Source organism: Narcine bancroftii, chromosome 9 (genome assembly GCF_036971445.1).
Source record: "Narcine bancroftii isolate sNarBan1 chromosome 9, sNarBan1.hap1, whole genome shotgun sequence".
In the NCBI taxonomy this organism is placed as follows: Eukaryota; Metazoa; Chordata; class Chondrichthyes; order Torpediniformes; family Narcinidae; genus Narcine; species Narcine bancroftii.
This window is the reverse complement of record NC_091477.1, coordinates 123970275-123983485: the sequence shown is the minus strand read 5'-3', so window position 1 is coordinate 123983485 and position 13211 is coordinate 123970275. Positions and strand designations below refer to the sequence as shown.

The 13211-nt window shown below is 42.5% G+C and overlaps 1 protein-coding gene across 26 annotated transcripts in view; it reads right to left on the bottom strand.

Moving 5' to 3' along the window:
* Positions 1-13211, bottom strand: part of masp1 (MBL associated serine protease 1) — a 167798-nt gene that overhangs the window by 129737 nt on the left and 24850 nt on the right. For 21 of the 26 annotated variants that reach the window (XR_011344402.1, XR_011344403.1, XR_011344401.1 and 18 more), the window contains one exon: positions 8103-8250. The exons of 2 other annotated variants lie outside the window; for them this stretch is intronic. Coding sequence is in view for 20 of the 24 variants with exons in the window: in XM_069897695.1 (XP_069753796.1) it covers positions 8103-8250 (148 nt within the window). In the remaining 4 variants the exon portion in view is untranslated. Of the gene's footprint in view, positions 1-8101; positions 8251-8365; positions 8464-8567; positions 8679-10053; positions 10523-13211 lie in introns of those variants that run through there. 3 more of the 26 variants (XM_069897705.1, XM_069897707.1, XM_069897708.1) reach the window with 3 other exon arrangements.

Sequence of the window (13211 nt, the reverse complement as noted above, 5' to 3'; positions counted from 1 at the left end):
TACTTTAAAAAGTTGAAGAATTTTTTTTTAAATGGATGACCTTGCCAATAACATTAGTAGGAAGGGTTAATTGTATTAAGATGAATATTTTGCCATAATACAATGTCTTTTTCAAACTTCACCAATACCATAAATATGGAATAACCCAGAATACACATTTTTATTATCTTCAATTGAGAGGATATCTGCGGGAAAAGTTAGGTCAAATAATATTTTTACAAGCTTGTAGTGAACAGGAAATTTTTAATCAAGAGAGGTAATACGAAGAAATTTATTTCTGCAATATACTTTTCATTGCAAACAGGCACTATTAAACAGGGAGAACATAAATCTAGACAGAAATGGAAGGTAGATGGTCAGATCTTTGTCTGGATTACATGACAAGCATCATAAATGTGAGGTATAGATTAGTCCAATATAATTGTTTGCATCAATTATATTTAATGCCACAAAAATTGAATAGAATAAAATCAGACTGATCAGATAATGTTTATATGTGGTGAAGAGATTGGAACTTTTTTTTTTACACTCTACTTGGTCATGTTCTAAAGCAAGGCCTTTCTGGGTGGACTTACGAATTTTTTTTTAAGAGCAAATCTAAATAGGTCATATGCATTAAATGGTAGGCTATTGAGATGTGCAGAGCAACAAAGGGATTTAGGAGTGATGGTAAATAGTACCCTCAAGGCTGATACTCAGGTAGATGGTGTGGTGAAGAAGGCAATTGGAATGTTGGCCTTCATAAATCGGAGAATTGAATTCAAGAGTGGGGAGGTTATGATGAAATTGTACAAGGCATCGGTGAGGCCAAATTTGGAGTACTGTGTACAGTTTTGGTCACCAAATTATAGGAAAGATATAAACAAAATAGAGAGAATGCAGAGAAGGTTCACGAGAATGTTGACAGGATTTCAAGGTTTGAGTTACAGGGAAAGGTTGTGCAGACTGGGCCTTTTTTTCTCTGGAGCGTAGAAGATTGAGAGGGGACTTGATAGAGGTGTTTAAGATTTTAAAAGGGACAGACAGAGTAAACGTGGATAGGCTTTTTCAATTAAGAGTGGGGAGATTCAAACTCGAGGCCATAGTTTAAGATTGAAGGAGGAAAATTATAAGGGGAACATGAGGGGAAATTTCTTTACGCAAAGGGTGGTAGGGATGTGGAATGAGCTTCCGACAGATGTGGTTAAGGCGGGATCATTGGTTACATTTAAGGAAAGACTGGATAGTTACATGGATAGGAGAGGACTGGAGGGGTATGGACCGGGTGCTGGTCAGTTGGACTAGAAGGGTGGGGATTTGTTATGGCATGGACTAGTAGGGCCGAACTGGCCTGTTCTGTGCTGTAAGTGGTTATATGGTTATATGGTTACAAATTTAGCACCATATTTCCACAAAATCCAGACCTATTTTTATTGGGAAACATCGAAGGAACAAGACCCAATGTACCAAACAAAATTTATTAAAATAGCATTAGCAGTGGCAAGGAAGTGTATCATAGTGACTTGGAAATCAGATTTAAGTACTTAGGTACAGAGAGATGGAATCCAGAAATTCAGTTGTATTCCATTGTAGAAAATGACATATAATTTAAGAAAAAAATACGTTACATTTTTGCAAATTTGGAGCCCATATATGCAAAGTTTTGGGGTAAATATGTAAAAATGAATCTCTGGTCTCTTGAGACCTGTAATAATCTTTTTTTAAAATATTTTATTTAAATGATTATGTATATGATAAATATATCAATTAATAGCAAATTACATTACAGTGTTTACAAATATATGTTGATAATATATTAAAAAAGAGAAACAAAGATACTATTAAAACTAACTAAAGAAACCCTAGAAACCCCCCCCCACCCCCCAACTTACACTTGTCCTAATAACTAAAATCTGAATCTAAAATACATGGTAACATAGCCATATATTAATTTGGATGCTTCAGATGACACTCAAGGATCCGAAAAAGAACATTTTTCCAAAAAACTATTACTCATTTAGGGAATGAGTTTGGAGAATTCAAGACCAAAAAAACCTGTAATAATCTTCTTCCCTAAAATGGCTGTGCAAACAATGTGAGATCCCAGTGTGCAAACCAACCCTTCGTGCGTTCCAGGAAACTATTTTTTCTTTCTTTTTTATATTTTATAAAACTATATATCATACTTATATTTTTCTTTCTGTATAATTTCTGAGTGGGGGAATAAAGAGGGAGGGTGAGGAGGTTAAGGGTGGAGTAAAATCAGCATGTAATTATTGTAATTTTAAATTTAATAAAATTTGTTTATTTGAAAAGTTATTAATTTCTTATACATGTAATTCATAAAATATTTAAAAAATTTAAATAATGGGGGAAGGAATCCAGACCAACAAAAAGTGTTAACTGGATGTAATAAGGGACTAGGTACAATTTATCATGTCTGTGCAAAAGGAGATGCGGAAAGGAGAAGCAACAGGGGAAGAAGGGGGTAGGGTTTAACGAAAGCCAGAGAAGTCAACATTAATGCCATCCAGTTGGAGGGGGCCCAGTCGGACGATGAGGTGTTGTTCCTCCAATTTGTGGGTTGTCTCAGTCTGGCAGTACACAAGACCATGGACAGACGTGTCAGCAACGGAATGGGATGGAGAATTGAAATGGGTGGCCACTGGGAGATCCACACTATTACGGCAGACAGAGTTGAGGTGCTCATCAAAGGGATCTCCCATTCTGAACTCAGCCTCTCCAATGGAGCCTACAGCGGGAGCAACAGATGCAGTAGACAACCCCTGAAGATTCACAAGTGAAATGTTGCTTCACTTGGAAGGACTGTTTGGGGCCCTGAATGGTGCTGAGAGGAGGTGTGGGAGCCAGTGGAGCATCTCCTGGGGGTTACAAAGGTAGGAACTAAGAGGATGATTGGTGAGAGGGAGGAGTGGACAAGAGAGTCACAGAGGGAGTGGTCCCTACAGAAGGTGGAGAGGTGAGGAGAGGGGAATATCCGTCTAGTAGTGGGATCATGTAGTAGGTGGTAGAAATTATGGAGGAGGATGTGTTGGATGCAGAAGCTGGTGGGGTGGTAGGTGAGGACAAGAGGAATCCAGTCTTTGTTGTGTATTGGGGTAGGAGGCCAGGGTAGATGTGTGGGTAATGGAGGAGATGTCTGTCGAGAGTTAGTATCCTGAGATGGAGACAAAGAGATCGGGGAAAGGGAGTGTTGCTGAAGATGGACCAAGTGAATTTGAGGTTAAGGTGAAAGTTGGCAGCAAAGTGGATGAAGTAATTGATCTCATCATGGGCGCATGAGGGTGCATTTGAGAACATTATATATAATTTAAGAAATAAATACACCATATTTTTGCAAATTTGGAGACCGTATATGCAAGGTTTATGGGTAAATATGCAAAAATGTACTTCCGGCCTCTTGAGGCCTGTGTTAAACTTCTTCCTCAAAACGGCTGTATAAATACTGTAGGATCTCAGTGTACGAACTGACTCATCAAGCAATCCAGGAAGCTATTTTATTCCTTTTCTATACTTCATATAACTATTTATCTTATTTATGTTTTCATCTAGCTTTTGTGTGGGAGGGAGGGAGGGAGGGGAGGGTGGGGTAAAAACCATCTGGTAACCACTGTAATGTTTTTAACCTTAATCAACACTTATTTAAAAGTTTATAAATTACAAGTATGGAAAAAAACTTTAAAATATTCAAAAAAAGCAGAGAGGTCATGGAACCTGTACAGATTAAAGAGGAGATAGTTTTTGCTGTCTTAAAGCAAATAAGAGTGCATGAATCCCCAGATCTTGACAAGATATTTCCTCGGACCTTGAGGGAGGCTGGTGTAGAAATTGCAGGGGCTCTGGCAGAAATATTTAAATTGTCCTGAGCCATGAGTGAGGTGCTGGATATTGGATAGTAGTTCATATTGTTCCATTATTTTAAAAATGCACCAAATATAACCCAAAAAATTATAAGCTTCTGATCCTGTCGTGAATAGTAGTTAATTTATTGGCAGATGTTTCAAGAGATTGCATATACAAGTGTTTGGATAGTCAGGGACTGAACATGGCTTTGTGTGTGGTAGGTCATGTTTAACCAATCTAAGTATTCATCAAGGAGGTTACCAGGAAAGCTGACGAAGAAAAGTCTGTGGATATTGTCTACATGGACTTTAGTAAGGCCTTTGACAAATTCCAACAAGAGAGGTTAGTTAGCTCAGTATTCGAGGTGAGGTTGTAAACGGAATTTGTCATTAGCTTTATGGGATAAGCCAGAGAGTGGTGGTGGATAATTGCCTGATTGCCTCTCAGAATGGAGGCCTGCAATTAGTGCCCTGCCTCAAGGATCATTGTTGCTTGTCATCTATATCAATAATTTGGATGATAATGTGGAAAATTTTTTCAGCAAGTTTGCAGATGACACTAAGATAGGAGGTGCAGTGGACAGCAAGGAAAGCATTCAAAGCTTGCAGAGGGATCAGGACCAGCTGGAAAAATGGCAGATGGATTTAATACAGACAAGTATGAGGTATTGCATTTTGGAAGGACAAAGCAAGAAAGGACATACATGATAAATGGTAGGGCATTGAGGAGTGCGGGTAAACCACACAGACCTGGGAATATAGGTACATACTTCCCTGAAAGTGACAACTGAATAGGGTCGTAAAGAGAGCTTTTGGCACATTGGCCTTCATAAATCAAAGTACTGTGCAGATACGGAGTGCAGGAGCTGAGATGTTATGGTGAGGATGTACAAGATATTGGAGGCCAAATTTGGAGAATTGCTTGCAGTTTTGGTCACTTAACTACAGGAAAGCTATCAATAAGATAGGAAGAGTGCAGAGAAGATTTATTAGGATGTTGCTAGGACTTGAGGAACTGAGATACAAGGAAAGGTTAAACAGGTTAAGACTTTACTCCATTGAGTGTAGAGAAGATTTATTAGGATGTTGCTAGGACTTGAGGAACTGAGATACAAGGAAAGGTTAAACAGGTTAAGACTTTACTCCATTGAGTGTAGAAGAAGGGAGAGATTTGATAGAGGTATAGATAGAGTAAATGCAAGTGGCTTTTTCCACTGAAGGTAGAGGAGATACAAACAAAAGGACATAGGTTAAGGGTGAAAGGGGAAAAGTTTAGTGGGAAGATTAGAGGAAACTTCTTCAAACAGAGAGTGCCGGGTATGTGGAATGAGCTGCAAGCTGAAGTGATGAATGTGGACATTAGGGTTAGAGGCTCCATTAGAATCAGAATTCATTGTCATGAACAAGTCATGAAATTCAGTGGTTTGCAGCAGTATCACAGGGCAAACATCATATTATAAGCATCTTATTACTATAAAAAATAAAAATAAAAGTGCACAAAAAGTAAGGCCGTGTCTTTGGTTCATTGACTATTCAGGAATCTGATGGGTGTGGGGAAGAAGCTGTCCTTGTGCCACTAAGTGCTCGTCTTTAGGCTCCTGAACCTCCTTCCTGATGCCAGCAGAGTGAAGAGGGTATTGCCTGGGTGGTGGGGTCTTTCACGACAGAGCTGCTTTTTTTTTAAAAAAAGACACTGCCTCATGTCGATGCCCTTGATGAAGTCTGGTGCCTGTGATATCGCAGGAATTTATTCTTGTCCTGAGAGTTGGTGCCTCTGTACCAGACAGAGATGCAACCAGCCAAAATGCTCTCCACTGTACACTTGTTGAAGTTTATGAGAGTCTTGGGTGACATACCAAATTTCCTCAGAAACCTCACAAAGTATAGACGCAGGTGAGCCTTCTTCATGATTGCATCAATATGGAAGTTCCAGGACAGATCCTCGGGGTTGTTGAACCCCCTCCAGAATTTGAAGTTCTTGACCCTCTCCACTACTGAGCCCTCGATGAGGACTGGGTCATGTTCCCCTGACTCCCTCCTGAAGTCCTCAATCATCTCCTTGGTTTTGCTGATGTTGAGGGCAAGGTTGTTGTCATTACACCATTCAACGAGCTGATCAATCTCCCTAATTGCCATTTGTGATTCTGCCAACAACTGTGGTCTCATCAGCAAACTTGTAGATGGCATTGGAATTGTGCCTGCCCACACAGTCATGGGGGTATAACAAACAGAGCAGTGGGCTAAGCTTGCATCCTTTGGGGGGGGGGGGGGGGCACCTGTGTTGATGATCAGTGAGGAGGAGACACCGTTTCCAATTCGTACTGACTGTGGTCTTCCGATGAGAAAGTCAAGGATCCAGTTGCAGAGAGGGGTACAGAGCCTAGAATTTGTAGCTTCTCAACCAGCATTGAATTATGGTATCACCCTGGTCATCATCTAGCTGCTTCTTTTGAGCTAAGGTACAAAAGACTGAAGTCCAGGACCGCTAGTTCTAAGAAGTTCCCCCCCCCCCAACCCCATGAGCTAACAGGATCTTGAACTACCCTATTATCCTAATCCTAAACGACTCTGAGACCACCAGAGGAGAGTCTGTACTAACTGCACTGTTGTTTTTTATATCTATGCTTTTATATTCATTGTCTCTTTTCCCCTCCCATGGCATCATTGTTCATGTATCCCGTTCCAGTGTGGCTGTAGAAAGTGGGAATATCAGTGCAGCTACATGACAATAAACTATCACACCATTCCTGCCAGCAATGCAGCTCAATCAACCAAGTTCCTCAAGTGTAAGCAATGTTATGTCACCTATTATCTCCTGTGTGTGGGCCTGTGCTCCTCCCTTACCATTCTTCCCACCCCCCCCACCACCAACCATTTTGTTCGGGTGCCTACCCACATTTTGCTCATACTTTGATGAAGGGCTCAAGCCCGAAACGTTGGTTATGCAAATTTATCTTTGCTAAAAAAGTATACTGTTTGACCAGCCGAGTTTATCCACAGTTGTGTTTTTACTATGACCATAAGATCAGTTCAGGCAGTGAGCTCCACAACAGATTGGCTTGCCATGAGACATCAATAAAATTCTGGCTTAGCTATTTGTCATTGACTTTCAAATCTGAATCTTGGGAGCCGTTAATCTCAGTTTCCCTGGTCTGTTAGTCAAAGGAGGCACTGATAAAGTTAGCTGGGAATTTCTACTGTCTGCGAGAGCCCTGACTGCATTCCATTTCCAACAACAAAGCCCCCCCACAACAAAGCAGTATTCAACATCCATTTGTCTCAGGACATTATCACAACCACGGCACTAGATGCACTGCATGAGTGCAGCTATGTCCAATTTGGTGATATGGTACTGGGTACACACAAAAACACCCACTCACATGCAGACAAAGACAGCCCATGATGAGTCTGAGCCTGTGCCTGAACTGGATCCTTGAGCTGGAAGCTGTTTACACTGGATTAGCAAATAAAAGCAGGGCTGAACTCTCCCAAGTCTGAGAGTTGCTCAGACTTGCAGATATTTTGTGGAGAGTTGGATTTTACATGTCCAGAATCTGGACTGAATATTATGTTGATCTTTTGAACCCCACCAGCAGGGGGTAATGGGAAGGGGGGTAGGAGGATGTGGGTTGGGGGTGGGGAAACAAAGTATGGGGATGCAGGAAACTGGAGCAGGGGGATGGGGGTGTGGGGAGGAGGGGACGGGATGGGTGCGGGTGCAGGGGACGGGATGGGTGCGGGTGCAGGGGACGGGATGGGTGCGGGTGCAGGGGACGGGATGGGTGCGGGTGCAGGGGAGGGGATGGGTGCGGGTGCAGGGGAGGGGATGGGTGCGGGTGCAGGGGACGGGATGGGTGCGGGTGCAGGGGACGGGATGGGTGCGGGTGCAGGGGACGGGATGGGTGCGGGTGCAGGGGACGGGATGGGTGCGGGTGCAGGGGACGGGATGGGTGCGGGTGCAGGGGACGGGATGGGTGCGGGTGCAGGGGACGGGATGGGTGCGGGTGCAGGGGACGGGATGGGTGCGGGTGCAGGGGACGGGATGGGTGCGGGTGCAGGGGACGGGATGGGTGCGGGTGCAGGGGACGGGATGGGTGCGGGTGCAGGGGACGGGATGGGTGCGGGTGCAGGGGACGGGATGGGTGCGGGTGCAGGGGACGGGATGGGTGCGGGTGCAGGGGACAAGATGGGTGCTCACACAACACGAAAGGAGAGGGAGAATTTTTTGAACAAAGTGTAAAGAATTGCCAGCAAACCCACCAAGTGATGTGAAGGCAAATTTCCAGCCATGGTTATCCCCAGAATCATCAGCGTGGAACAAAACCTGGACACTACTGCTGTTGGTCATGATCCTTCCAGGACTCTCATCACCACAGAAAGGGCCAAATTCTTTCATTCCCGCTTTAATCTGCAGCAAAGAACAAAAGAAAAACTGGAATCCCTGCTGTGCTCAAAACCAGAAAATTATTGATCCAATCAATACAAAATAAAGTCAGGAGAAAAAAAAGCAAAATCATATTCACCCTTCAAAACTCATTCTAGCCTCTCAGCACAGGCAGCACCTCCTGCAGTTTGACCTGCTGAGTTTCTCCAGCATTACAGTAAAACTGGTATCTGGCACCTATGGAGATTGGATAAGTGAATTTTCCAGTTTCTAGCGATCAAGTGTTGTGTGATTGGTGAACTAATGGTGAAGTGCACAATTTTAAACTTTTGTATTTTTACCTGTTTATTTTCCAGGACTTTTTTTGCCAGTTGCTTGAACTCCAGATATCAGGGTTTTACTGTTCTAAGTTCCACTTCACCAGTTTTAACAAAACAAATATGAACTCCACTCTAGAACATAACAGCACAGTACAGACCCTTTAGCCTACAATGTTGTGCCAACCTATATAAATAGCTCAACAATCTAAACCTTCCCTACCTCAAAATCATAACTCTATTTTTCTTGCATCCATGTGCCTGTCTAAGAATCTTATAAATCCCCCTATTGTACCAGCCTCCACCACCACCACCCTTGGCAATGCATTCCTGGCACCCAATACTCTCAATAAAAAAAAACTTAACTTTGACATCTCCCCTAAACATTCCTTCCCTCATCTTATTTTATTTTTTGCACTACCAATTAATGGTAACTCTGCCATGACCACAAGAACAACGAATCTCAGGGTTGTATCACATACATCCCTGAGATTCTTTTTTTCTGTTAGCGTGGGAGAATTACCAATTGATAGTGCAAAAAAGTGTACACAGCATAAATATGTAAACAAACAGAATTGTAAACAGACAAAAAATGTCAACAAAGTGTACAATTCAGAGAGAATAAAAAAGAAAATCAATAAACAAGTAAGAGTGCTTAAACAAGTCCCTGATTGAGTTTGTCGTTGAGGAGTCTGAAGGTGGAGGGGGAGCAGTTGTTCCTGAACCTGGGGGTGCGAGTCTTGTGGCACCAATGCCTCTTTCTTAATGGTAGCAGCGTTCCCTGTAGATGTACTCAATAGTGGGGAGTGTTTTGCCTGTGATGTCCTGGGCTGTGCCCACTACTTTTTTGAGGGCTTTACACTCAGGGGTATTGATGTCCCCATACTAGACCATGATGTAGCCAGTGAGCACACAGTTGTCCTGTGGTATTTGATACCATCACCCTGGGAAATCATAAACCTCTATTAAGTCACTTCTCATCCTTCTTTGTTCCAAAGAGAAAAGCCCTCACTCTGCTAACCTTGCCTCATAAGACACATTCTCCAATCTAGGCAACATCCTGGTAAATTTCCTCTGCACCCTCTCCATAGCTTCCACATCCTTCCTGTAATGAGGTGACCAGAACTGAACACAATATTCTAAATGTAATCTCACCAGAGATTTATAGACCTGCAACATGACCTCACAAATCCTGAACTCAATTCCCCGACTAATGAAGCCCAGTGTACCATAGGCCTTGACAACTATTCTATCAACCTCGGAGTCGTAAAATTCAGTGGTTAATTACCAGAGATCATTAGTCTGCCCAACCTTCCCAAGACATTACTCGTCTGTCTATAACAGGAAGGACCATTGTAACTAGTAAAGGTTTACTAAATGCTCAAAGAGAATTAGAGTCTGATTTGTGGTAAATTCTTTGTTTAATGGGATAAAAAGTTTGGTCAATGCTGGGTCTAAATAATGACCCGACCAACTTTCTTTGGAAGGGATGCTACAATAATTCCAAAGTTGAATTTGAGAGGCCAGGTGGTGTGATATTTCATCAGATTGCCACTTTTTAGCAACACCAACAATTTCCAGCAACTGAGAAAGCTTCCATTGACCCAGAGCCTGGATACCTTCCTGAAGGCACCAAGACAAGTAGACAGGGTGGCAAGGACACACAGGGCAGGCTTGCCTTCATTGGTCAGCACATTAGTATAACATTTGGCAAATCGTGCTGCAGTTCATTAATCCACAAAAACACACATGTTGGAGGAACTCTTAGAGAGTCGGTTAGCATCTGTGGGGGTGAGGGACCATGCATCAATATAAAACTCAAAGTAGTTTTCATTCTTGTTGGCAAATTGTGTCACACTACAGGAAAAACATTGTGGCTTTGGAACCCCATGACAATGCTCTCATTTTGTCCTTGGTTGGTACTATTTGATCTTCCTTTTCATCATAATCCCACGCAGTGCGTCGTGCTCTTTACACAGCTGTACGAATATTAGAGAAAACTAGTTGGTCTTTTCGCAGAACATAGAACATTACAGCACAGTACAAGACCTACGACTTGCAATGTTGTGCCGACCCATATAGTCCTTTTAAAAAAAGTACTCAACCCTCCCTACCCCGAAACCCTCCATTTTTCTTCCATCCATGTGCCTATCTGGGAGTTTCTTAAATATCCCTAATGTCCCAGCTTCCACCACCACCCCTGGCAATGAATTCCAGACTCCAACAACTCTTTAAAAAAAACTTACCCCTGATTTGTCCCCTAAACTTCCCTCCCTTAACTTTTGTATGTGTCCTCTGGTGTTTGCTATTCCTGCCCTGGGGTAAAGGTGCTGGCTGTCCACCATGTCTATGCCGCTCATAATCTTGTAGACAACTATTAAGTCTCCTCTCATTCTACTTCACCCAAAGAGAAAAATCCCAGCTCTTCTAACCTTGCCTCATAAGACTTATTTTCCAATCCAGGCAACATCCTGCATTTAGCACTGTACTTGGTATTTTGTGACAAATTCACTTAGTTTTTTCAGTGAGCTCTGTTTTCATGCCCTCATAATTGTCCTTAATTAAATTTAAAAATACTGGCCTTGGATCCATTCTTCTCTCCTCACTCTATAAAATGCGATCAAATTATTATTACTTTAACCCGAGGTACTTCACTGTGAGGAGACTAATGTATCCTACATCGATGTGCAGTTCCCTAAGGTCTCGTCCAATCTTTTCTGTGGCTAGCTTCAGAGTGTGCTGATCTAAAAAAAATCCAAAATCGACTGCTTTTTTTGCTTATACCTTGAAGGGCCCAGGCCTGAAATGTCAGTAACATACATCCTGGGGATGCCGTGAGAATGGCTGAGTTCCTCCAGCATCTGTCTCTTTACGCCATCATGCAGTCCTCCACATGCCTACTTTTACCCACCTGATTTTTCCAATCTGAGTAGTTTAAAATTCTCTAATTATTGGCCAGGTTTTCTGATAAGCTCTCATTATTTCTTCCTGTATATGCCATCACAATTTTTCTACCATATATACATGTGTAATTATCAAATTTTTTGGACCAAATTTTCAGATCAAATTTTGGGGGGGGGGGGGGGGGCGCATCGACTTTTACATGGGTCATACTTTTAACTGCGGTAAGTATTCTGCGTCGTTCAAGGCGTCGTGAGCTCTGATGTCCAGGACCAGGTGGTGAGTCCATATTCGGGGCATCAGGAGCTCGGATGTGCGGCTAAGACCTCAGAAAGAGTTTGTGGGCAGATGGCTGGGGCAAGGGTCTACTGTAGGGGAAATCGGGAGTTCCAATGGGTGAGCAGTTGGGGCCAAAAAGTGGTGTGGGGTGGGGGGGGGGGGAGGGTCGACGCTTACAGATCATACGGAAACACAATTTTTGGGTCAAAAGAAAAAAAGGGGTCGATTATTAAACAGGGTCAACTATTACACATACGGAAATATCCTTGTTTCCTAAATACAGGTCATGCCTCTCTATTAGCATGAGGCTATCATTAATTAAGTCATTCCTGTAGCTTTTCCAGTCTTCCCAACCATTACATTTAAAAATCCATCACTCTCCTACAAAACATATTCTCACCCAAGTCACATATATAGATTACAAACATCCCTGTGAAGCACAACTTGCTACAGTCTTCCACTTAGAAAATTAACCTCCACCACTAACCTCTGCTTCCAATCATTGTCAATTTTGGATCCAACGTCCCCCAACTTTCTGAAATAGCCTTCCATGTCAAAATTCTGCAAACAATGTCTCCAATCCTACCTTTATCAATCTCCTTGGTTATCTTCTCCAAGCACTTCAGATTTGTGAGACTGCATAACCCCTGGTTGGGTTCCTCCACTGTACACCCATAGGGACAGGTCGACTCTATTATCTCACCTTTAAATGTCTCACCTTTAAATGTCTCACTTCCCTCCCCATACACACTTAGCAGATGCTGTTTCTTTCCCTTGAGAAGCTGCTCCCATTGTACTTTCACCAAGTCCTTCCCTATACTGTTGAAATCAATTGTCACCCAATTTAATGGTTGGCATAAGTGGTTAGTGCAACGCTGTTATGGTGCCAGCAATCAGGACCAGGGTTCGAATCCTGCACTGTCTGTAAGGAGTATGGATGTTCTCCCGCGTCTGCATGGCTTTTCCCCGAGAGCTCTGGTTTTCTCCCATCATTCAAAATGTACCGGGGTTGTAGGTTAATTGGGTGTAAATTGAGCAGCATGGACTCGTGGGCTGAAATAGCCTGTTATCAAGCTGTTTGTCTAATTTTTTAAAAAAATGAAGACCTCAGTTTCAAAACATCTCATCTTTTTCCATTACTTCAAACTTACTGAACCTCGGTCGCTGTATACAGACCGGTCGTTCCTCCACAGACATATCCAGCATTTGCCCATCCTCATTCACTAAGATGGAGTCCAGCTCCATAACTGGTAAATTTCCATAAACTGTTTTAAAAGCCCCTTTGAATATATGTTACTAATTCAATCCTCACACTAAGGCAATTCCAGTCAGTATTGGGAAGTTAAAACCCCCATTACTAGAGCCTTTTTTTTTAAAAACAAAAAACACCCTGCTGTGATTTGCCTACATATCTGCACTTCTAATTCCTCCTGAGCCATGGGCCAGCTACAATTCTTCTAGTTTTATAGTTTTTCATTCCCATTTCCA